This window comes from Elephas maximus, chromosome 14 (genome assembly GCF_024166365.1).
Source record: "Elephas maximus indicus isolate mEleMax1 chromosome 14, mEleMax1 primary haplotype, whole genome shotgun sequence".
Classification (NCBI taxonomy): Eukaryota; Metazoa; Chordata; class Mammalia; order Proboscidea; family Elephantidae; genus Elephas; species Elephas maximus.
Genome location: NC_064832.1, coordinates 89,526,468 through 89,549,639, shown reverse-complemented (window position 1 = coordinate 89,549,639; position 23,172 = coordinate 89,526,468). Strand labels below are relative to the sequence as shown.

General features: G+C 39.2%; 1 protein-coding gene across 1 annotated transcript in view; it reads left to right on the top strand.

The window, feature by feature from the left end:
• The window catches only part of ABCC4 (ATP binding cassette subfamily C member 4), a 324,633-nt gene extending 302,767 nt beyond the window's left edge, over nucleotides 1-21,866 (top strand). The window contains exons 30-31 of the mRNA XM_049853454.1: nucleotides 787-921; nucleotides 20,034-21,866. Of these exons, the coding sequence (XP_049709411.1) occupies nucleotides 787-921; nucleotides 20,034-20,141 (243 nt within the window). The 3' untranslated portion in view covers nucleotides 20,142-21,866. The remainder of the gene's footprint in view (nucleotides 1-786; nucleotides 922-20,033) is intronic.
• The last annotated feature ends 1,306 nt before the right edge of the window (nucleotides 21,867-23,172 follow it).

Below are 23,172 nucleotides of genomic sequence, written 5' to 3'. Positions count from 1 at the left end.
ATTCTTAGCAGCCTTACGTATATGTGCCTCCTCTCACCAGCCGACATACTCTAGGTCCCCTGGTGGCTCAGTGGGCAAGCTTTCCAGCTGCTGACCCAAAGGTTGGCGGTTTGAACCCACCCAGCGGCTCTGTGGGAGAAAGACCTAGTGATCTGCTCCCCTAAAGATTACCACCCAGAAAACCCTGTGGGCAGTTCTGCTCTGTCACATGGGGTCACTTGACTCAATGGCATCTAACAACAACAACAAAGAAATTCCAGAAGCATTTACTTCTTTTCCAAATATTCCTCAGGCTCTGTCAAACCAGAGTGGCAATTAGTTTGCTGTCAGGTTGCTGCCATCTGGCTGGTATGAATGACGTGACCCTACTTTTTAGATAAACAGAGTTTGATCTTCTTAAATCAAGAAATTTCCCAACTCTGAATATGTGTATAAATAGCCCCCCAAGCTCAGAGTCTGAGAGTTAAAAGCACTAACTGATGGTAAAAATCCAAGACGCTCTTGATGCAGCATAGAATGCCACAGCCTGCTGAGTGCTCACAGTAATAGTCCAGAACTTTCATTTTCCTCCTTTCTTATAGCATTATAATAATAAAAGGCCAGGCGAGGCTTCTGTTCGCTCAGTGAAGCCGGGTAATCAAGTCTTTTAAATGCCATCCAGACCTACCACCCAAATGGATTCTCTCTATTCTCCCTCTCCTGCCCCTTTCCGAAATAATTGTCTGGGTTATAATATGTTACTGCAAAACATTGTGTTTTAATGGGTTTCTTTCTGCTGATTAACAGGTTTTGGATTCAGGAAGACTGAAAGAATATGATGAACCCTATGTTTTGCTGCAAAATAGAGAGAGCCTATTTTACAAGATGGTGCAACAACTGGGCAAGGCAGAAGCTGCTGCCCTCACTGAAACAGCAAAGCAGGTGAGCTGGTTACCTGAAGTGGTAATTAAAATTTGTCTCAACAGTTCACCCCTCACAATTTGGCACCCCGGGCATGGTAACAAGTACCATGTATCCTTTTCAATTATAAGCCTCCAGAGACAAAGCTCCTTGACTGAGTTTTAACAACACGTCCCAGGTTGAAGTCAAGTCTGCGGAGAGTCAGCAGAAACAGGTGGGGGTGGGTGTATTGTGTGTGCATGTACCCCTGTGCAAGCGTGTGTGCCTGAGGGAGATGTTAGAGTGGACGTTTTACACGTTTGGGTGCTTTGGGTTCAGATTCTCATTTATGACTCCTTTAGACTGTCGATTTGTTAAAAAGGTGTTATTGTGTAAAATACTGACATTCTGAAGACCCATTACATTTCGGTATAATTGGCACTCAGCACATCTGAGATGTAGATGCAGTCAGGATCCAGGAAAATTGGAGAGTTTGAGAGGGAAAAAATGCGGAATATTATTTATTTGTTCTGCAAAAATCTGCAACAGAAATCTGTAGATGACTTTTGGGTTTTTTTGTTTGTTTTGTTTTGTGTTATAATTTGTAAAGAAAACTCCTGTGTGATACTGCCACATCCTCCTCAGATTGCTCAGTAATTTGTTGTTTAGAATTAGGTCCACACTCCCCCTCATGCCTCTTCTACCTTTGTCTTCGTCATCTAGTGCTGCTATAACAGAAATACCACAAGTGTGTGGCTTTAACGAAGAGAAATTTATTCTCTCACAGCCTGGTAGCTTACAAGTCCAAATTCAGGGTGTCAGCTCCAGGGGAAGGCTTTCTGTCTTTGTCAGCTCTGGATGAAGATCCTTGTCCTCAATCTTCCTATGGTCCAGGAGCTTCTCAGGCACAGGGACTCCAGGTCTAAAGGACACGCTCTACTTCTGGTGCTGCTTTCTTGGTGGTATGAGGCCCCTAACTCTCTGCTTGCTTCTCTTTTATCTCTTCAGAGATAAAAGGTGGTACAGTCCACGCCCCAGGGAAACTCCCTTTACCTTGGACCAGGGAGGTGACCTGAGTAAGATGGTGTTACAGCCCCGCCCTAATCCTCTTAAGATAAAATTACAATCACAAAATGGAGGACAACCACACAATACTGGGAATCATGGCCTAACCAAGTTGATACACATTTTTGGAGAGACATAATTCAGTCCATGACAACATTCCAGGAGATTAAATTGTCATCAGGACAAATCAAGAATTAATAATACCTTAATGCTGTAGTTAGAATAGTGCTTAAAGGTTTACAAGGCATTTCTACAGAGATACTGTTTATGAAAGTACTAAGCACCGTAGATGGTATGAAGGTATGGTGTTCAGTGAATAACATTCAGATGAAATGATAATCTTGTCAACAGCAGTGATGTAGAATTATCACATTCTACAGATGTGATAACTGACATTCAGTTTGTGGGGCTTAGCCAAAGTTCACACAGCCTTTTTGGAACAAAATGGGAGTTGGGTTGATGAAAGAATGGAAGGAAGTAAGGATGGAAGTCTGGTGTTCCTGCCAAATGAGATGCATGGCTTAGGGTAAAATGAGACTTCCAACAGCAAGCCCATGGTGAGGCCCCCCATCAAAACTGTTTATCTCTGTTGGCATTGGGTGCCGTCGAGTCAGTTCTGACTTACAGCAACCCCATGTGACAGAGAGAACTGCCCCATAGGGCTTTCTTGGCTGTAATCTTTATGGAAGCAGATCACCAGGTCTTTTCTCCCATGGAGCCACTGGGTGGGTTAGAACTGCCAACCATTGGATTAGCAGCCGAGCACTTAAGCATTCGTACTACCAGGGCTCCGTTGTTTATCTCTAGGCATTATAATTATGTTTCTCATTCTTTATGCTTTTTTGCATTTCCCAGACTTTCAACAATGTATGTAGAATAAAATTACTTGTGTAATATCTTAAATGACCTATTAAAGACAACAGAGTAAGGAAACATGTTCCAGTCCTTCCCTATGAAAGGTTTATCTAAAATATGACCTTGGTTCCTGTCTGTCACTGTTCAACTCATTCCTCCTTAGTAGAATGACCAACCGTACCTTCCACTGTTCATAGAATATTTCTTTGAATCCTCAAAACTGTTCAGTAAATGTGTGTCTGCATAGTATTAGGTTAAAAAAAAAAAAAAAAGATACTGACAAACATAGTAGATGTGCCTCCTAGTCACTGACAGTAAACTGGAGTATTGAGATAAGCAGAGATACTTGGTTTATTGAGCAACTATTTTTATTAATAATAAGTGACTTTGATATTTGTTATGTGCCATGCATTGTGCCATGAGATAAGCACTGTTGCCCATTTAAGAGGCTAAGGATGAGAGAGGAGAGGGAAATTGCCCAAGGTAACATACCAAATCCATTGCTGTCTAGTTGATTCTGTCTCATGACCGCCCCGTGTGTTACAGAGTTGGACTGTGCTCCATCAAGTTTTCTTGGCAGTGATCTCTATGGAAGTAGATGGCCAGGCCTTTCATCTCTGGTGCCACTGGCTAAGTTCAAACCAAGTACATTAGTTGTTATTAGATGCCATCTTGTTGGTTCCAACTCATAGTGACCCTGTGTACAACAGAACAAAACACTACCTGGTCCTGTGCCATCCTCACAATCGTTGCTGTGTTGGAGCCAATTGTTGTAGCCACTGTGTCAGTCCATCCCGTTGAGGGTCTTAGTAGGTTACTAGTTGAGCACAAACTGTTTACACCACCCAGGCACCTCAAGGTCACATAAGCCAAAAAAAAAAAAACTAGTTGCTGTTGAGTAGAATAATTGGCAGAGTCAGCGTTCAAAGCTAGATTTGGGGTGCTCTGAACTTTTGTAAGTACATATATTGTATAAATGAAGACAGAAGCTGCACTTGGAGCACTATATATATATATATATACACACACACACACACACACACACCATACCGTACTCATTGCCACTGAGCCGGTCCCAACTCATAGCGACCCTATAGGACAGAGTAGAACTGCCCCATGGAGTTTCCAAGGAGCGCCTGGTGGATTCAAACTGCCAACCGGTTAGCAGATGTAACACTGAACCACTACACCACCAGGGTTTCCTCTCTCTCTCTCTCTGTATATATAGATATATAGCCTCCACTTTGCGTTAACAGCTTGGATATGCAGATGATACAACCTTGCTTGCTGAAAGTGAAGAGGACTTGAAGCACTTAATGATGAAGATCAAAGACCACACAACCTTCAGTATTGATTACACCTTAACATAAAACAAAAATCCTCACAACTGGACCAATAAGCAACATCATGATAAACAGAGAAAAGATTGAAGTTGTTAAGGATTTCATATTACTTGGATCCACAGTCAGCACCCATGGAAGCAGTAGTCAAGAAATCAGAGAACGTGTTGCATTGGGCAAATCTGCTGCAGAAGACGTCTTTGAGGTGTTGAAAAGCAAAGATGTCACCTTAAAAACTAAGGTGCACCTGACCAAAGCCATAGTATTTTCACTTGTATCATATGCACGTGAAAGCTGGACAGTGAATAAGGAAGACCGAAGAAGAATTGACACCTTTGAATTGTGGTGTCGGCAAAGAATATTGAATATACCGTGGACTGCCAAAAGAACTAGCAAATCTGTCTTGGAAGAAGTACAACCAGAAGGATGCCCCTTAGAAGCAAGGATGGAGAGACTGCATCTTACGTACTTTGGACATGTTGTCAGGAGGGATCAGTCCCTGGAGAAGGACATTATACTTGGTAAAGTATAGGGTCAGCGGAAGAAAGGAAGACCCTCAATGAGATGGATTGACACAGTGGCTGCAACAATGAGCTCAAGCATAACAACGATTGTAAGGATGGCACAGGACTGGGCAGTGTTTTGTTCTGTGGTACATAGGGTCGCTATGAGTCGGAACTAACTCGATGGCACCTAACAACAACAATGGTAACTTACTTTATAATTCTTTGATTTACTTTGCATCTTTTACGTAGTTCTCACTTGTTTTATTTCACTTAATCCTCATGGCAGTTCTTTTTTATCCCATTTATGGATAAGGAGTTAAGAGTTCATCTAAGATCACACAGCTGATCTTCGGAGAGCAGAAGGTGAATTGCCACGTTCAGGCTTATGTCCTGCCCTGGGGTTCTGTGTTCCCTGTTGAGTTTGAAGCTATTGTTCCTTGTTTCATGTGATGTCCAAGATGGGCCTGGTCCCCCAAGTTCACACAGTGGCAGAATATCAGTCTTGGATTTTAGTCTTGCTTAACTCACTGGCTCAGGTCACCCCTGGGGAAAGACATAAAGAAATACATATCTTGATTCTCGTCCAGGCTGAATATCTTCTTGACATTATTTCTGCATACACTTGGTCCTCTTAAGAGAACAAGCTGTCAGACTGTCAACCTTTTAAACGTACAAGCATCAAATATCAATGCATCATTCAGAACTGTAACACCAGGGGGATTAGTCTAAATCAAAGCAAGCTTTTCACTCCAGCAGATTAGAATTCATTCTTTTGAAATGAAAACTCTACATCTGGAAGAAGGTACTTCCAAGTCACGTTTTCTTGACCACGTAGTTGTTTTTCTGAAAATGTTGGTACAGGCAAGCTGAATCACTCGCTGTGATAGACTCTTCCAGATGATTCATGAAAATAGTAAAGAAAATGTTTTTTAGATTCATAAAGCTGAAGGATGAATACCTGTCATTCTCTTCCCTGAGAAAACAGACCCAATTGGAATTTTCAAAGTCCCTTTGTAGGTTTAAGGACTCAAATTCATTAAAAAGTATTTTTAATAACCAGGGTTTTTTAAACAGGTGATGCATGCTAATGCTGCGAATCCAAAAACTGTAGTAAAACATTACTTTCCCACTCTTACCTACCATCCTTCCCAGGGATGGAGCCCCTGACACCATTTTCTACCATTTTCCAGATAAATTCTGTGCATAAACAAGAACATGTGCGTATAATATGTGGCTTTTCTTTTTTTAAGCACAAATGATAGCTGTTCCTTTTTCCATTTAATGAATCTCAGAGATTATATCAATACATACAGTTACCTCATTCTTTTTAGTGGCCATATAGTATTTGTGCTCCACTCCCTATTCCCTTTATTTTCCTTCTGAAGAACCAGCTCTAGGATTTATTCATTCTTGTTTCATGTTTTACAATTTATTTCTACTTTTATATTTATTAATTCTGCCCTTTTCTTTGGTTTGTTTTGCTGTTGTTTCCTACACTTGAATGCATTTATTTTCATTCTTATTAATATAAATATTAAAGACTGTGAATTTTCCTCTGAATACTGCTTTAGCTATATCCTATAGATTCTGATATGTAATACTTTCTGTACAGTTATTTTTTCTATGTGCCGCAATTTTTATTTTGATTTTCTTTTCGGCCCAAGAATTATTTAAGAAGGAGGTTTTTTTAAGCTTCTGGTTATTGGGTTTTTGTTTTTAATGTTTTCTCTTTAAATCATCAGTGTTTATGTTCATTGCCTTGTAATCCATGTGTACTATTTCTGACCATTTGGAATTTATTAATATTTTCTTGTGCCCTAGTATATGGGCAGTTTTTGTGAATGTTCTTTGGGCATTTGAAAAAAATGAAGTATTGTCTGTCTAAGGTATAAAAAACAAAAACAAAAAAACCCAAACCGATTATCGTCAAGTCACTTTGGATTCATAGCAATCCAAACAGGGTAGAGCTGCCCTATAGGGTTTCTAAGGAGCAGCTGGTGGACTCGAACTGCTGACCTTTTGGTTAGCAGCTGAGCTCTTAACCGCTGCGCCACCAGGGCTCCATTTAAGACATAGAATTTAGTAAATTTTAATTAGGTCTACTTTATTACATTATGTGGGTCTTCTCATTTATTTTTATTCATTTGACATGCCTTGGATTTAGGTGAATTAATCTCATACTAAAGCATGTTTTCATTTTGTAGTTTCTGTCATTTTTGTTTGGTAATTTGATGCTGTAATTTTTAATGCATAGATAGTCATGACTTAGGTTTTCATTACGGATTATATTCTTTACTATTTTAAAGTGTCCTTCTTTTAATCATATAACACTTTTGGCCCTGATTTTAGCTTGTTCAGAACTAAGATTTTGTTCCTTGATTTCACTTTATTTTCATTTGCCTGGTATATTTTGGATAGTTTTTAAATTTCAAACCATACGGTGTGTCTCTTATATGTGACATGTAGTTAAGTTTTGCTTTGTGATTTTAGTCTTTTGTTTTTAACAGGTGTGCTTAGTCCATTTATATTTATTGAGATCGTAGATGATATTTTATCATTGTTTTGTCATAATGTTATGCTTTCAGTTTTTGTTTTTTTTTCCTCTGCAGTCTAGGATTTTTGTTTGTTTGCTTATTATTCTGTGTGTGTTCCTTTCATTTCTTCAAGGAATTTTGTTTTATAACTAACTTCATATAATGGGAGCAGTGATGGTGCAATGGTAAAATTCTTGCCTTTTATGTGGGAGACCCGGGTTCAATTTCCTGCCAGTACCGTAGGTACACCACCACCTGTCTGTCACTGGAGGCTTGTGTGTTGCTATGATACTGAACAGGTTTCAGTGGAGCTTCCAAACTAAAATGGACTAGGAAGAAGGGTCTAGGATCTACTTCCGAAAATCAGCCAGTGCAAACCCTATGGATCACAGCAGTCTGGTTCGAAACCAATCATGGGGACGGTGCAGGTCTGGTCAGCATTTCGTTCCATTGTGCATGAGGTCACCATGAGTTGGGAGGGGGAACTGAGTTGGGAGGGGGAATGGTGTGACTTGACAGCAGCTAACTGTAACAACAGACTTCATGTAATACAGAATTAGTATCTATTGACTTCATTATAAACAATGACAGTAGGTAAGTAGACTACTTGTCCGTTTCCTTCCTATCACCAAGTTTAGTTTTTCTTCATACCTTTTAAAATACTTATAACTCTATTATTTGACTTACACATGTCAAATACTTTGTTCATTCCTCTCTTAGTTGGCAAAATTTTACCCTCTAGTGCAGTGTTTTTCAATCCATTAGCAAGGCTGTGAAATCAGTTTGTTCACTCATGACCAGCATGTTATAAGAAATAAAATAGGGTGGAATGGAAGAGAAAATAACAGTGCATCTTTCATGGTAAAAGTAACTATTACATGAAACCCTTTTCAGATATAGATAATGAATATATACTGTGTCTTACTGTAAAAGAAAATGTGTTTGTTATTATATGAAAATAAAAAAGTTTGAAAATCAGCACATTAGTACCATCTTACAGGAAGGTTCATTGGAGCTAGAGTCTAGCTTATCACATAGCTGAAATATTTCTCTACTGCTTCCATAAATTTGCAAGTTAATGACATTCTTGGGACACGCTTTCTTCCCTTAGTATATTGTAATCTTTACTATGCTGTCTTCTAGCCCTGCTTAGTCCTATGGAGAAGTCTAAAGCCAAGTTAGGGGTAACTTGATCTGGAGCTGAATCCCCAAAGAATTCTTTCTTTACTTTGAAGGTCATAAGTTTTCCTGGGACATAGTGTACTCTCCTGGTCTTTAGATTCAAGTCGTCTTTTATTTCTGGAAATTTACTTGAATTATATTTTTGAGTTTTTGTTGTTTTTTTTTTTCATGTGATTGTATTCTCTTTACAAATATATATATATATATATAGTATGGCATTTGTCTATATTATAAAGCTCCTATTTTTTTTCCTTAATCCTTTTTAATTCTTTATTAATTTCCATTTATTAATCTTCTATGTCTCTCATACTGCTGTTTCAGTGGTGGCTAGTCTCTTGTAGAACTGTCATTTTTTGATATTTTCATTCGTCTCTTCCACTTTACTTTTGAGCTTTTTCAGCTCATGTTGCATCTTCTTTGGTTGTCTTGCCATGTTTTGGTAACCTCTTGTATCTCTGCTGTGAACTGTTATCCCTTTTTGACATATAAAGAAGCTGAAAGTTACCAGTTAGTAAATGTTAATGCCTGACTCCAACTCCTTTTTTTTTTTTTTCACTTGTACTTTAGATGAAGGTTTGCAGAGCAAATTTGTCTCTCATTAAACAATTAATACACATAGTGTTTTATGACATTGGTTACCAACCCCACACATGTCAACACTCTCCCCCTCTCGACCTTGGGTCCCCCATTATCAACTTCCCTGTCCCCTCCTGTCTTTTAGTCCTTGCCCCTGGCCTGGTGTGCCCCTTTAGTCTTGTTTTGTTTTATGGGCGTGTCTAATCTTTGGCTGAAGGGTGAACCTCAGGAGTGACTTCAGTACTGAGTTAAAAGGGTGTCCGGGGACACACTCTTGGGGTTTCTCTAGTCTCTGTCAGACCAGTAAGTCTATTTTTTGTTTTTTTTTGTTTGTTTGTTTTGTGAGTTTGAATTTTGTTCTACAGTTTTCTCTAGCTCTGTCAGGGACCCTGTATTGTGATCCCTGTCACAGCAGTTAGTGGTGTTAGCTGAACTCAGTCTGGTGGAAGCTGTGGTAGTTGTGGTCCATTAGTCCTTTGGACTAGTCTTTCCATTGTGTCCTTGGTTTTCTTCATTCTCCATTGCTCCAGACAAGGTGAGACCAGTGGAGATAGCCACTCACAAGCTTTTAAGACCCTAGATGCTATTCACCAAAGTAGGATGTAGAACATTTTCTTTATAAACTGTGTTATGTTCCCCAAGACCGTGGTCCCCAGCTTTCAGCCCAGTAATTCCATCCTTCAAGGAGTTTGGCTGTGTCTGTGGAGCTTTCATGACCTTGCCTTGGTCAGGTTGTGCTGACTTCCCCAGTATTGTATACTGTCTTACCCTTCAGACTCCCAACTTCCGTACTCTGCTTGCTGACCCTTTCTGCCCCAGGGTTACTGTATTCAGTGAATCACAGGTATCTGTAACTATGACTCTGGTGTTCTATGAGGATAAAATCAGAAGATCCACTAAAAGGAATCCCAGGTGCTTTGTGTTCACCATTCAAGCTGGTGATGCTACTACTTCTCTTGTACTAAGGGGCCACTTTTCTGAGCAGTTTTCAGAATCACACCCAACACTTAGCATGTTTTCAACTTGCAGCTTGTAGCCATTAATTAGTTCTTGTGAGTTAAGTCATCGTTGTCTCATTTCACAGACGAGACAGGCAGTATGGAAGGAGGTTAGGTAATTTTTCCAGATCAGCAGTGAATCCCAGGAGAGCTGAAACTGGATCTCCCCATTCCAGGCTTAGCCTACAACATGCAGACTGTGCTAAGGAGCGTGCCGTGGTCTTGGCTACCTTCCTAACCTGCACTGTAAAAAAGATTCTTTATCTCTCTTCTGCTCTTTTCATAGTGTATTATAAAACATGGTAACAGATAAGAAAAAGAAAGGTCAAATTAAGGATTTTTTACACAGGAAGCTTATTTTCAACAAAGTATTTTAGGTCATGAAGCTAAGAGCATTCCGGCTGAAAATTGCTAACATCAGTATTCTCTTGATAAAAAGTTATATTGCAACTGTGTAAAATGTGACTAGCTTTATGGGACAAGGAACTGACTTGTTTTGAGACAGCTATCAGGCAATAGTGGAATCTCTGGGTGGCACAAATGGTTATACTTTTGGCCACTAACCAACCAAAAAGTTGGCAGTTTGAACACACTCAGCAGTGCCACCGAAGAAAGGGCTGGTGATCTACTTCTGAAAACCCTATGGAGCACAATTCTACTCTGATATACATGGGGCCACCATGCATTGAAATCAACTCAGCGGCAACTGGTTTGGTTTTTTTGGTAACAAGTAGCAGGAAGTGAAATGTATTTCTGTTTGTTTTTTTAGTTGTTTTCAGCTTCATTAAGAAATTGCCTTTTTAGAGTACATATAGGTAGCCATATAAAATTAGGCTAACTTTATTTTATTTGTGTTCCACTTTATTTATTTTATTGTATTTTAGGTGAAAGTTTACAGCTCAAGTTAATCTCATAAAATTTTATACACATATTGTCATGTGACACTACTTGGAATCCCTACAACATGACAGCACACTCTCCCTTTCCACCTCAGGTGTTCCATGTCCATCCAACCAGCTCCTGCCCCTTCCTGCCTTCTCATTTCACCTCTGGGCAGGAGCTGCCCATTTGGTCTCATGTATCTTCTTGAACTAAGGAGCACACTCTTCACGAGTGTTATTTTTGGTTTTGTAGTCCAGTCTAATATTTGTCTGAAGAGTGGTCTTTCGGAGTGGTTTTAGTTCTGAGTTAACATAGAGTCCAGGGGCCATGGCTTCAGGGATTCCTCCAGTCTCAGTCAGACTGTTACATCTGGTCTTTTTATGTGAGTTTGAGCTCTGTCCCACACTTTTCTCCCGTTTCGTCAGGGACTTTTTCTTGTGTTCCCTGTCAGGGTGGTCATTGGTGGTACCCAGGCACCATCTAGTTCTTCTGGTCTCAGGCTGATGGAGCCTGTGGTTTATGTGCCCCTTTTGTCTTTTGGGCTAATCTTTTCCTTGTGTATTTGGTGTTCGTCATTGCCCTTTGCTCCAGGTGGATTGGGACTGACTGATGTATCTTAGATGGTTGCTGGCAAGCTTTTAAGACTCCAGACACCACTCACCAAAGTGGGATGCAGAACATTTTCTTAATAAACTTTGTTATGCCACTTGACCTAGATGTCCACTGAAACCGTGGTCACTGGACCGCCGCCCCAGCTACTCTGTTTGGTTGTGTTCAGGGAACTTCTTAGCTTCAGGTTTAGTCCAGTTGTGCTGACTTCCCCTGTATTGTTCATTGTTCTTCCCTTCACCCAAGATGGTTCTTGTCTACTATCTAGTTAATGGAAACCCTGGTGGCATAGTGGTTAAGTGCTACAGCTGCTAACCAAGAGGTCTGCAGTTCAAATCTGCCAGGTGCTCCTTGGAAACTCTATGGTGCAGTTCTACTCTGTTCTATAGAGTCGCTATGAGTTGGAATCGACTCGACGGCAGTGGGTTTTATCTAGTTAATATATTCCCCTCTCCCTTCCTCCCCACCCTCGTAACCATCAAAGAATGTTTTCTTCTGTGTTTAAACCTTTTCTTGAGTTCTTATAATGGTAGTCTCATACAATATTTGTCTTTTTGTGACTAATTTCACTTAGCCTGATTTCCTCCAGATTCATTCATGTTGTGAAATGTTTCACAGATTCGTCATTGTTCTTTATTGTTGCATAGTATTCCATTGTGTGTATGTACCATAATTTGTTTATCCATTTGCTGTTGATGGGCACCTAGGTTGTTTCCATCTTTTTGCTATTGTGAACAGTGCTGCAATGAACATGGGTGTGCATATACCTGTGCGGGTGACAGTTCTTATTTCTCTAGGATATATTCCAAGAAGTGGGATTGCTGGATCATATGGTACTTCTATTTCTAGCTTTGTAAAGAAGCTCCAAATTGATTTTCAAAGTGGTTGTATGATTTTACGTTCCCATTGGCAATGCCTAAGCGTTCCAGTCTCTCCACAACCTCTCCAACATTTATTATTTTGTTTTGGATTATTATTATTATTTTGGATCAATGCCAGCCTTGTTGGGGTGAGATGGTATCTCACTGTAGTTTTCATTTGCATTTCTCTAATGGCAAATTTTTTTAATGGCTAATGATCGTGATCATTTCTTCATGTATGTGTTAGCCACCTGAATATCTTCTTTGATATACCATGTTCATATCCTTTGCCCATTTTTTAATTGGTTTATTGGTCTTTTTGTTGTTGAGGTATTGCACTATCTTATAGATTTTAGAGATTAGACCCTTGTCAGATATGTTGTAGCCAAAATTCTTTCCCAGTCTATATGTAGTCTTTTTACTCTTTTATTGAAGTCTTTTGATGAACTTAAGTGTTTGGTTTTTAGAAGCTCCCAGTTATCTAGTTTCCCTTATGGTGTTTGTGCATTGTTAGTTGTGTTTTGTATTCTGTTTATGCCATGTATTAGGGCTCCTAGTGTTGTCCCTATTTTTTCTTTCTTGCTTTGGATTTTATGTTTAGGTCTTTGATCCCTTTTGAGTTAGTTTTTGTACATGGTGTGAGGTATGGGTCTTCATTCTTTTTTTTACAGATGAATACCCAGTTATGCCAGCACCATTTGTTACAGAGACTGTCTTTTCCCCATTTAACCCGCTTTGGGCCTTTGTCAAATATCAGCTCCTCATAGGTGGATGAATTTACATCTGATTCTCAGTTCTGTTCCATTCGCTTAAGTATGTGTTGTACCAGTAGCAGGCTGTCTTGATTAGCCTACCTTGTCGGTATAATAGGTTCTGAAATCAGGTAGTGTGAGGCCTCCTAGTTCTTCTTCAGTAATACTTTACTTTTCCTGAGCCTCTTCCCTTTCCATATGAAGTTTGTGATTTGTTTCTCAATCTCGTTAAAAAATGTTGTTGGAATTTGGATTGGGATTGCATTGTTTTAGATTGCTTTGGGTAGAATAGACATTTTCACAATGTTGAGTCTTCCTGTCCATGAGCATAGGTACGTTTTCCCACTTATGTAGGTCTCTTCTGGTTTCTTGCAAATAGTGTCTTGTAGTTTTCTTTGTATAGGTCTTTTGTGTCTCTGGTTAGATTTATTCCTGAGTATTTTATCTTCTTGGGGGCTTTTGTAAATGGTATTGATTTGGTGATTTCCTATTTGAAGTGCTCTTTTTTGGTGTAGAGGAATCCAAGTGATTTTTGTATGTTTGTCTTGTATCTGATACTTTGCTGAAATCTTCTATTAGTTTCAGTAGTTTTCTTTTGGATTCTTTGGGGTTTTCTGCCTATAAGATCATACCATCTGCAAATAGAGATACTTTTTACTTCTTCCTTATCAATCTGGATGCCCTTTATTTCTTTTTCTTGCCTTATTGCTCTGTCTAGGATTTCTAGCACAATGTTGAATAGGAGTTGTGATAAAGGACATCCTTGTCTGGTTCCCATATTCAAGGGGAATGCTTTCAGACTGTCTCCATTTGGGATGATGAGGAATTTCCCTTCTATTCCTATTTTGCTGAGAGTTTTTATCATGAGTGGGTGTTGGACTTTGTCAAATGCCTTTTTGCAGCAATTGACAAGATCATGTGGTTCTTTTGTTTTATCTATGTGATGGATTACATTGATTGTTTTTCTAATGTTGAACCATACCAGCATACCTGGTATGAATCCCACTTGGTCATGGTGAATTTTTTTTTTTTTTTTTTTGGATATGCCATTGAATTTTATTGGCCAGAATTTTGTTGAGGATTTTCCCATTTATGTTCATGAGGGATATTGGTCCATAAGTTTCTTTTTTTGTAGTGTCTTACCTGGTTTTGGTATCAGGGTTATGCTGGCTTCATAGAATGAGTTCGGAAGTATCCCATCCTTTTCTATGCTCTGAAATACCTTCAGTAGTACTGGTGTTAACTCTTCTCTGAAAGTTTTGTAGAATTCTCCAATAAAGCTGTCAGGGCCAGGGCTTTTTTTGTTGGGAGTTTTTTTAGTTACTTCTTCAATCTCTTGTTAATGGTTTATTTAGTTTTACTACCTAGGTTTATGTTGATTTATAGGTAGTGCGTTTCTAGAAATTTGACCATTTCCTCTAGGTTTTCAAATTTGTCAAAGTATAAAAAAAAAAAAAAGAAGTATAGTTTTTCATAATATTCTGTTACAATTCTCTTAATTTCATTTGAGTCTGTTTTGATACTGCCCATCTTATTTCTTATTTGAGTTATTTGTTTCCTCTCCTGTTTTTCTTTTGTCGGTTTGGCCAATGGTTTATCAATTTTGTTGATATTTTCAGAGAACAAGCTTTTGATCTTGTTAACTTTTTCAATTGGTTTTCTATTCTCTATTTCATTTATTTCTCTTATTTTTATTATTTCTTTTCTTCTGGTGCTGATAGGCTTCTTTTGCTGCTCTTTTTCTGCTTTTTTGAGTTGTAGAGTTAACGTTTTGATTTTGGGCCTTCTTTTTGGATGTGTGCATTTATTACTATAAATTGACCTCTAAGCACTGCTTTTGCTGTATCTCAAACATTCTGGGAAGATATGATTTCATTCTTATTTGATTCTATGGATTTTTTAATTCCATCCTTGATTTCTTCTATAACCCAGTAGTTTTTGAGCAAGGTGTTGTCAGTTTCTATGTATTTGATTTTTTTTTTTTTTTTCTGTTATTGAGTTCTACTTTTATGGCTTTATGGTCAGAAAAGATGCTTTGTAATATTTCAGTGTTTGGGATTCTGTTAAGGCTTGCCTTTGTAGCCTAATATGTGGTCTATTCTGGAGAATGTTCCATGTGCATAGGAAAAGAAAGTATACTTGGCTGCTGTTGGGTGGAGTGTTCTATATATGTCTGTGAAGTCAAGTCGATTGATTGTGGCATTTAGATCTTCCATGTCTTTATTGAGCCTCTTTCGGGATGTTCTGTCCTTCACCGAAAGTGATGTGTTGAAGTCTCTTACTGCTGTTGTGGAGCTGTCTCTCTTTTCAGTGCTGTTAGAGTTTGTTTTGTGTATTTTGGAGCCTTGTTGGGTGTATAACTATTTCTTATGATTATGTCCTCCTGGTATATTGACCCTTTAATCATTATATAGTGTCCTTCCTTATCCTTTGTGGTAGATTTTGGTTTAAAGTCTAATTTGGCAGAGATTAATATTGCCACTCCTGCTCTTTTTTGATTGTTTGCTTGATGTATTTTTTTCCATCCTTTGAGTTTTAGTTTTTTGTATCTTTAAGTCTAAAATTTGTCTCTTGTAGGCAGCATATAGACAGATGGTGTTTTTTTTCCATTCTGCCACTTGGTCTTTTTATTGGTGCATTTAGTCCATTTACATTTAGTGTAATTATTGATATGTATGAATTTAGTGCTGTCATTTTGATGTCTTTTTTCCCATGGTGTTGACAGTTTCTTTGTTCCATTTAATTTTCTGTGTCGAGTCATTTTTCTTTATGTATTCTCTTCATGTTTTTCATTGTTGTTGATTTTCTATTTTCTGAGTCTCTAAGTTTTTCTTTTTTATTTCGATGTGTAAATTTGTTAGTTGCCTTTGTAATTACCTTAAAACTTACCTCTATTTTTCCAAGTTTAAAGCAGTCTTTTATTTCTTGGTATTGCCTTAACTTCTTCTCCATGTGAAAGTTCTATGACTACACTATTTAGTAGTCCCTCTTTTTTTTTTTAATTGTCATCTTTTACATATTAATGTCCCTGTTTCCCTATTTTCAGTGTTTTTGCTTTGACTTATTTTTGTGACTTCCCTGCCTGGGTTGATATCTGATTGTTCTGTCCTGTGTTCTAGTTTTAGATTGTTATCTGATCTTATTGATTCTCTGGTTGAAGGATTCCTTTTAATATTTCCTGTAATTTTGGTTTGGTTTTTACAAATTCTTTTAACTTCTGTTTATCTGGAAATGCTGTAATTTTGCCTTCATATTTGAGAGACGGTTTTGCTGGATATATAATTCTTGGCTGGCAATTTTTTTCCTTCAAGGATTTATGTGTCATCCCATTGCTTTCTTGCCTGCATGGTTTTTGGTGAGTAGTCTGTGCTTAGTCTTATTGCCTGTCCTGGGTAGGTGACTTTTTGTTTATCTCTAAAAAAAAAAATCTCTAGCCGCTCTTAAAATTCTCACTTTATCTTTGGTTTTGCCAAGTTTGATTATATTATGTCTCAGTGACTTTCTTTTGGGATCTACTATGTGGGGTTTGATGAGCTTCTTGGATAGATATCTTCTCGTCTTTTATGATATCAGGGAAGGTTTGTGCCAACAAGTCTTAAAAAATTCTCTCTGTATTTTCTGTTATCCGTCCCGTTCTGGTACTCCAGTCACTCATGATAGGGTCCCACATAATTCTTAGGGTTTCTTCAAAATTCTTTTATCAGATTTTTCCTCAGATAAGTTGGTGTCACATGCTTTATCTTCAGTCTCACTAATCCTGACTTCCCTTGCCTCAATTCTGCTCCTGTGACTTTCTATTGAGTTGTCTAATTCTGAAATTTTATTGTTAATCTTTTGGATTTCTATTTACTATCTCTGTATGAATTGCAGCAGCCTGTTAAATTTGTCATTTTCCTCTTATATGGCTTTCCTAAATTTCTCTATTGTTTTCTCTGTGTGTTCCTTGGCTTAGTCTTGAGTTTTGCCTATTCTCTTGAAGAGTTCTGTGTATTAATTTTTTTAATTCTACCTCTGGTAATTCCAAGATCTCCACTTCTTCTGGGAGGTTTCTTGGTTCTTTGTTATGGTCACTTGCTAGAGCCATCCTGGTCTGCCTCTTTATGTAATTTGATATTGACTGTTGTCTCCAAGCCATCCGTAAGGTATTATGTTTATTTATGGTATGTTTGCTTACTGTGTCCTAGCTTCTTGTTTTGTTTTGTTTCGATATGCCCAGATAGGCTGGTCGTGTGAGCTACTTTGATTATTGGCACCTTGGAAGCTCTGACATCCTGTCACCAGTTGGTTAGAGCTGCTACTAGGTGTGTAAGCCCGGAAGTCTGTTTTCTTTTGTGGATTCAGCTTAAGTATCCAGGTTGTCTGTCACCGCGTGTGTGGTGTAGTCACTCACCTAACATCCTAGACAGGCAAGACTACATAGGGGTAATTGGAGAAGGCACAGGTATCTGGCTGCAGTAGAGGGTTATGTGCTGAGCAAGGTAAGGGGCTGATGGCTGCCCCTGAGTGCCTGGATGGAAGGCATGTCCCTCCCTGAAACATGTAGGTAGGTCGGTTTTGCAGCTGGACTTTGGGCACCCAGTGCTGTTGGCTCTAAGGACTGGGAGCATCACTTACTCTCGAACCCCTGTCACAGGCAACTAGTTGTAGTGAGTGAAGCCACCAATCCTCAGGCCTCTGATGTGGGTGGGTGAGGACCCTGCTTAATGGCAGGACAGTGTCAAATGTCACAAATCTACCAGTCCCCTTAGCTGTTGCAGTTGAAAATAAAAAAAATAAAAAAAAAATTTTTTTTTTTTTTTTAATCTGGTATATTTTTTATCTGCTAATGAAGGCCTACGCCGTTGAATGGGCCCACACAGGTCTAGACAGGGCTGAAATGCATTAGAAATCTGTGGACCCCTTATGCCTGTGCCTAGGTGAAGGGCAGTGGCTGTCCTGAATTCCCAGCTTAGGGGGTGTGGTGATTTTTTAAAGCAGTGAGACTGGTTTGGGTGCAGTTAGCCCTGAGGGCCTAGCTTAGGGGAGCAGGTGTTTTCCCTTTTTGTTTGTTCATTTGTTTATTTATTCCTTCCCCAAAGTCTGAGACTGGCTCAGTGCGAGGTATCCTACTTTCAGCCCAGGGGGTGTGGCAACTGCTGAACTGTGCCTGTGCCAGACAGTCACCGGAACAGAGTGGGGAGGGGGCAGGTGAGGGGGAGAGAGGTACTTCCCAGAGGGGGAGGGATTATTTTGGTCCCTTCAGGTAGGTTAGATGCTTGTACTTAACTTTCATAGAACCAACCCCTCTTCCCCCTGACTCTGGAGGCTTGTGCAGACTCTCTGCCGCTCAGACACGCATCCTGAGTGCTACTACTTGTCTCAGCCCACGTATGCCAAATGGTCCAGCCTGCAGGGTGTCAGCTAGGTCAGGTCTGGCACTTCTTCACTGCTTCTGAACTGCCTCTCTCTCTCCCTGCTGCTCAGTCCAATACCTCAACGTTGTCTTTGATGTTCAGAGCTCCTAGATTGTCATATGTAATCGATTCACTTGTTTTTTGGGGTCATCGTTGTAAAAGGGACTACAGGAAGCATCTGAGCATTCCGCCATCTTGGCCACACCCCTGTAGCTAGCTTTAACGGGGGTGGGGGGGAGAGATGCTATGAAATTACCAGAAAAGTGTCTTATTTTTGTACACTTGCACTGTATCGGAAATAGCCTCAGATTCCTCAAATACCAGTGCAATATAAGCATTAGTGGAAAATTTCTTATTTTTCTCCCAAAGTGACATTTTAATGTGTAGTATTTTATACGTAATGAGGTTTTTGGAGTAGCAAGTATGCAAGCAAACAGAGAGAAAGAAAGCCACACTTAATATGTAGGTAGGTAGGTATATCAACACTTTTTCTTTTTTGTATATGAAGTTCACTATCTCCAATGATAACTTTGTTGACTGCACCCACAAATATATTTGGAGCCAGGTTTTATCAAGTAGATCCAGAATGAAATGACGAAGAGACCCAGCTCGTGACACATGTCAGCCTCAAGATAGATGGTGCATTTTCTGTTCTAAAGACTCAAACAAAACTTTTCACATTCTTCTTTCAGGGGGAAAAATTACATTTGAAGTCCTTTTTCACCCAAACGCATTTGAGATAAGAGCTCACAAGTCTTGACATTATTTCATTTTGTTATGCACATCTGTCAAGGAGCTGAGATACGATACAGCTACTAAAAACTGATGATTGTGGAACAGAGAGGCTTGACAGCATTTCATTTCCTTTATGTCCTGATTATGCATTTATCAGAAAACCTGTATCTCTTCTAGTTCAGCTAGAAATTGGTAGAATTCAGGAACTCAAAGGCTTTGCACAGAATTGTCCTATTATTTGGTATCATCTTACATTTTAGAGAAGTGGCTTGGTTGAGTCATTGTGAAAGCTTTTGCCTCTCCTTTCATTTTTGTGGTCCACTATCCACAGATCACATTTCTATGGGCCCTATATCTGCTTTGCCGCACAAATTAAATACCGGGATGTTTCATACATATACGCCAGGGTTTCAATGCTTGTCAGTCATAGTTTATAAAATATAGGGATTACAACCTGATATTAACATCCAAATCCATTGTACGCATTTTATGTGTGAAAATGAGAAACCCTTGCTTAGACGCTAGATGTCCCAGCCTTTTTGTCACCATTTTTAATTTATCTCTGGGTTTTGAGTCAGTAAAATGATTCTCACTTATCAATTTAATGAAGTGATAGGTCTATGAATCAGGATAATCAGAACTAAGGTGGATCTACAGGTTGTTTGGCATTCCACCCAACCCTGCTGAGGGTTTTCATGAGGCTCATTCCTACATAGGATAAATGGATACCTGTTTGTTTTTTTTAATTGTGTCTCAGCCAGTGATACGATTTGATTTACCTGAAGAAGTGGACATAGAAATCTATCACCTTAGGGAGGAGGCCTTTGAAATGTGTTTTTTTTAATTGTCTTTTTTTTTTTTAAACAGGTGTACTTCAAAAGGAATTATCCAGATATTACTCACAATGGCCATGTGGCAATGAACACTTCCAATGGACAGCCCTCAGCCTTAACTATTTTTGAGACAGCACTGTGATTCTACCAAGATGTCAAGTCTATTCCAATGGCATTTTCCAGTAGTTTTTGCACTGTATAAACTATATTGTATTTTTTTTTTAACTCTTACAACAAATATTTACACATGCAAGGTGTTAGTGGGTGTTAGTTTATTTGGGTTTTCTCCCAACTTCACCAATAGTTTCAAGTTCTCACAAAGTGATTTAATATTTTTATTTAAATGTTGTATTTTATTTCTTTTTTTCTTATATACAAGTCAGAGGTGCAGGCCACCAATAAAAGAAGCTGCCTACCAGGTTTTATGCCTTAAGAGACTCCAGAGCCAAAGCTCATGTTATAGGGTATAAGTAAAAGCGGTCACAGATTTTTCTTTTCACTTCCTCAAAATAACATAGTACTTTCCAGCAATATCAGGGATTCTGTTTACTTGAAGACTGTGTGAAGTCACCATTTTGTCTCACCACTTTCATTAACATAACTAGGATTCATTACTTTCCCTAAGGACTGCTTATTAAAATAGGACAGTCAAAACTGATGGAACAAAAAATATACTTAAATTTAGGTGAGATCGTAGTACGGCGAGTCTACTCCCTCCCGTAAAAAAAGGCATGGTCAAAATACGGAAGGACAGTATTTATTTTATGTCATGTTCTGACAGAGAAGCAAGAGAAAATAAGTTTCTCAAAATAGGAGCCCTTATAGATGATGATTTGATCATGAAAGACACAGGCATGACCACCAATGGGCTTTTAGATTTGTGTGACTCTGACACAGGACCACGTTGCAGTTTTATACTCAGCATGAAGAGGTTTTTGAAAAAAGGCCCAATATAGTAAAGCCTCTAACTATAATTCCTGGAAAATGTGATGGTATTCTTATTTGGATTTCTGGTTTACTGAGGGTTCACCCTCTGTTGTCTCTCATCCTTTTGGTTTAACTGTTATTGAAATCCTTTCCAGATTTCACGCAAAGACTCTCCTGACTTGGTGAGATAAACTGGAACTCATTGTAAACACTGAGCGTAATTCCAAAGTACATTCTCAAAGGAGTCACCTTCATGAGCCTCCCCATGTTCGTTTATTTCCGATCACTAATCGCGGTTTCTTTAGGTCTTTCTTATTAGTGACTCGACAAACCACAATAATTCCTAGGGCCTACTCTGTTTGAACCATGAGTCTTAGTTTTTCTTGATGGTGGTAGCTATGGTGTCTTGAGTTTAAGTTCATAAAGGTTTTATTGTTGTGGTTTAAAGTGGACCCTCATGACCTCTCAGAATAAGGTGTAATTGCCCTGAAATTGCATATTAATATATATATACATACACACTTGTGGATATGGGGGTGTGTGTGTATGCTTTCATATGGCAGGTTTTGGGACTTTTCAACAGAAAGAAAGAGATGCTTTATAGAATCAAGTCCTTAAAAGCACACACAGACACACACACAGCACACTACCAAAATTCATTGAATGTAGTAGGTGTTTGACTCTTTTTGTGTTTAGAAATGTACAGTTACTGTTTAGTACAGTAAACCAGCCAGTTGTTCATTAATAGTGGTTTGTGTTTCTGGAGATTGAAATGACAACAGTGATAAGAAGCTTGTTAAGACTAAGAAATATTTGAAATGTTTATATGTTTATTTGGTCTTTGGAGGTTAAAGGCAGTTATATAAACATATTTCTATGTTATTTCTGTTTTAACTTCATCATAGAGTTTTTTTTAACGAAGCAGAATTCAGTGGAAATAAATGGGTTTTCATCTTCATTCAGAGTTCTGTGTTTTTGTTCTTCTACAGATTACAAACTCATGTCTTTGCTGGTGAAAGCAAGTTTTCCTGAGATCAAAAAACACCAGCTGTGGATATCTCCCATTAACAACTGGTTCTCTTGGCTAGTTAGATGTGCCAAGTATTCTAAGAAGATGAGTAGATTTCAGACAGATTGAAACATTTGCTATTGAAGTAGGCCAGTTGCATCCCCTCCAGAGAGGGGGAGTATTAGCTTATGCCCCAGGCTTGAACAAGCTGGGTGTTTGTTTTTAAAGGTGACTGTGTACTATATTAACATGAAGATGTCTATTGCTGCTACATTTAAAACACCCTAGAACCTTGGTTCTCAAAGTACAGTCCCTGGATGAGCAGCATCAGCATCACCTGAGAACTTGTTAGAAGTGCAAATTCTTGTCCCTCACCCCAGATCTATGGAAGTGGAAACTCTGGTGATGGGAAATAGCAGGGTGGGAAATAGTCTGTGTTTTATCAAGCCCTCCAGGTGGCACTGGGGGCAGGGCCAAGATGGCAGAGTAGTCAGATGTTTCCTGTGGTTGCTCTCACAACAGAAATCCAATAAAACAAGTGAATTGATTATGTATGACAACCTTGGAGCCCTGAACATCAAAGGCAAAGTTGATGAATCAGACTGAGTGACAGAGGGAGGGAGAGACGATTCAGAGGCAGCGAGGAGTTCCCAGACCTGACCTGGCGGGAACTGGTACCCTGCAGGCTGGATCCACTGGCACAAGTGAGGTGAGGCAAGCAGTGGCATTCAGCATGTGTTTTCCACACCGGGAGAGACTGGGTGGTGGAGAGTCCATTCTTGCCTCCAGAATTAGTGAACAGCATGCTCAATCGGCAAAGATTAAGTACATGTGTCCTACCACGCAGATCAAAAAACACCCCCTTGGGAAAAACTTCTCTCTTATTTACCTGCCCCCTTCTCGCTCTGCTCTGGGTCCAAGCCAACTTCAGAGATTGCCGTGTCCCCTGGGCCAGAAGTAGGACCTGTCATGTGCCCTGAGTCATTCTCCTGGCCTTGGAGGGGGAACATATTAATAAGTAAGAAAAAAATCTGCTGACTCCCCTAAGCCAGGAACTCAGGGCAGAAACAACTCCTTTGCCTAGGCAAAGACATAAGGGGTCCATGGACTTTGAATGCTTTTCACCCCTGCATAGACCTGTGTGGGCCCATTGCAATAGCATAGGCCCTCATTAGCACAGTACACCAGGGTGTATACTGAAGTTTAACCTCAACTGTATCAGCTATATGGTGGAGAG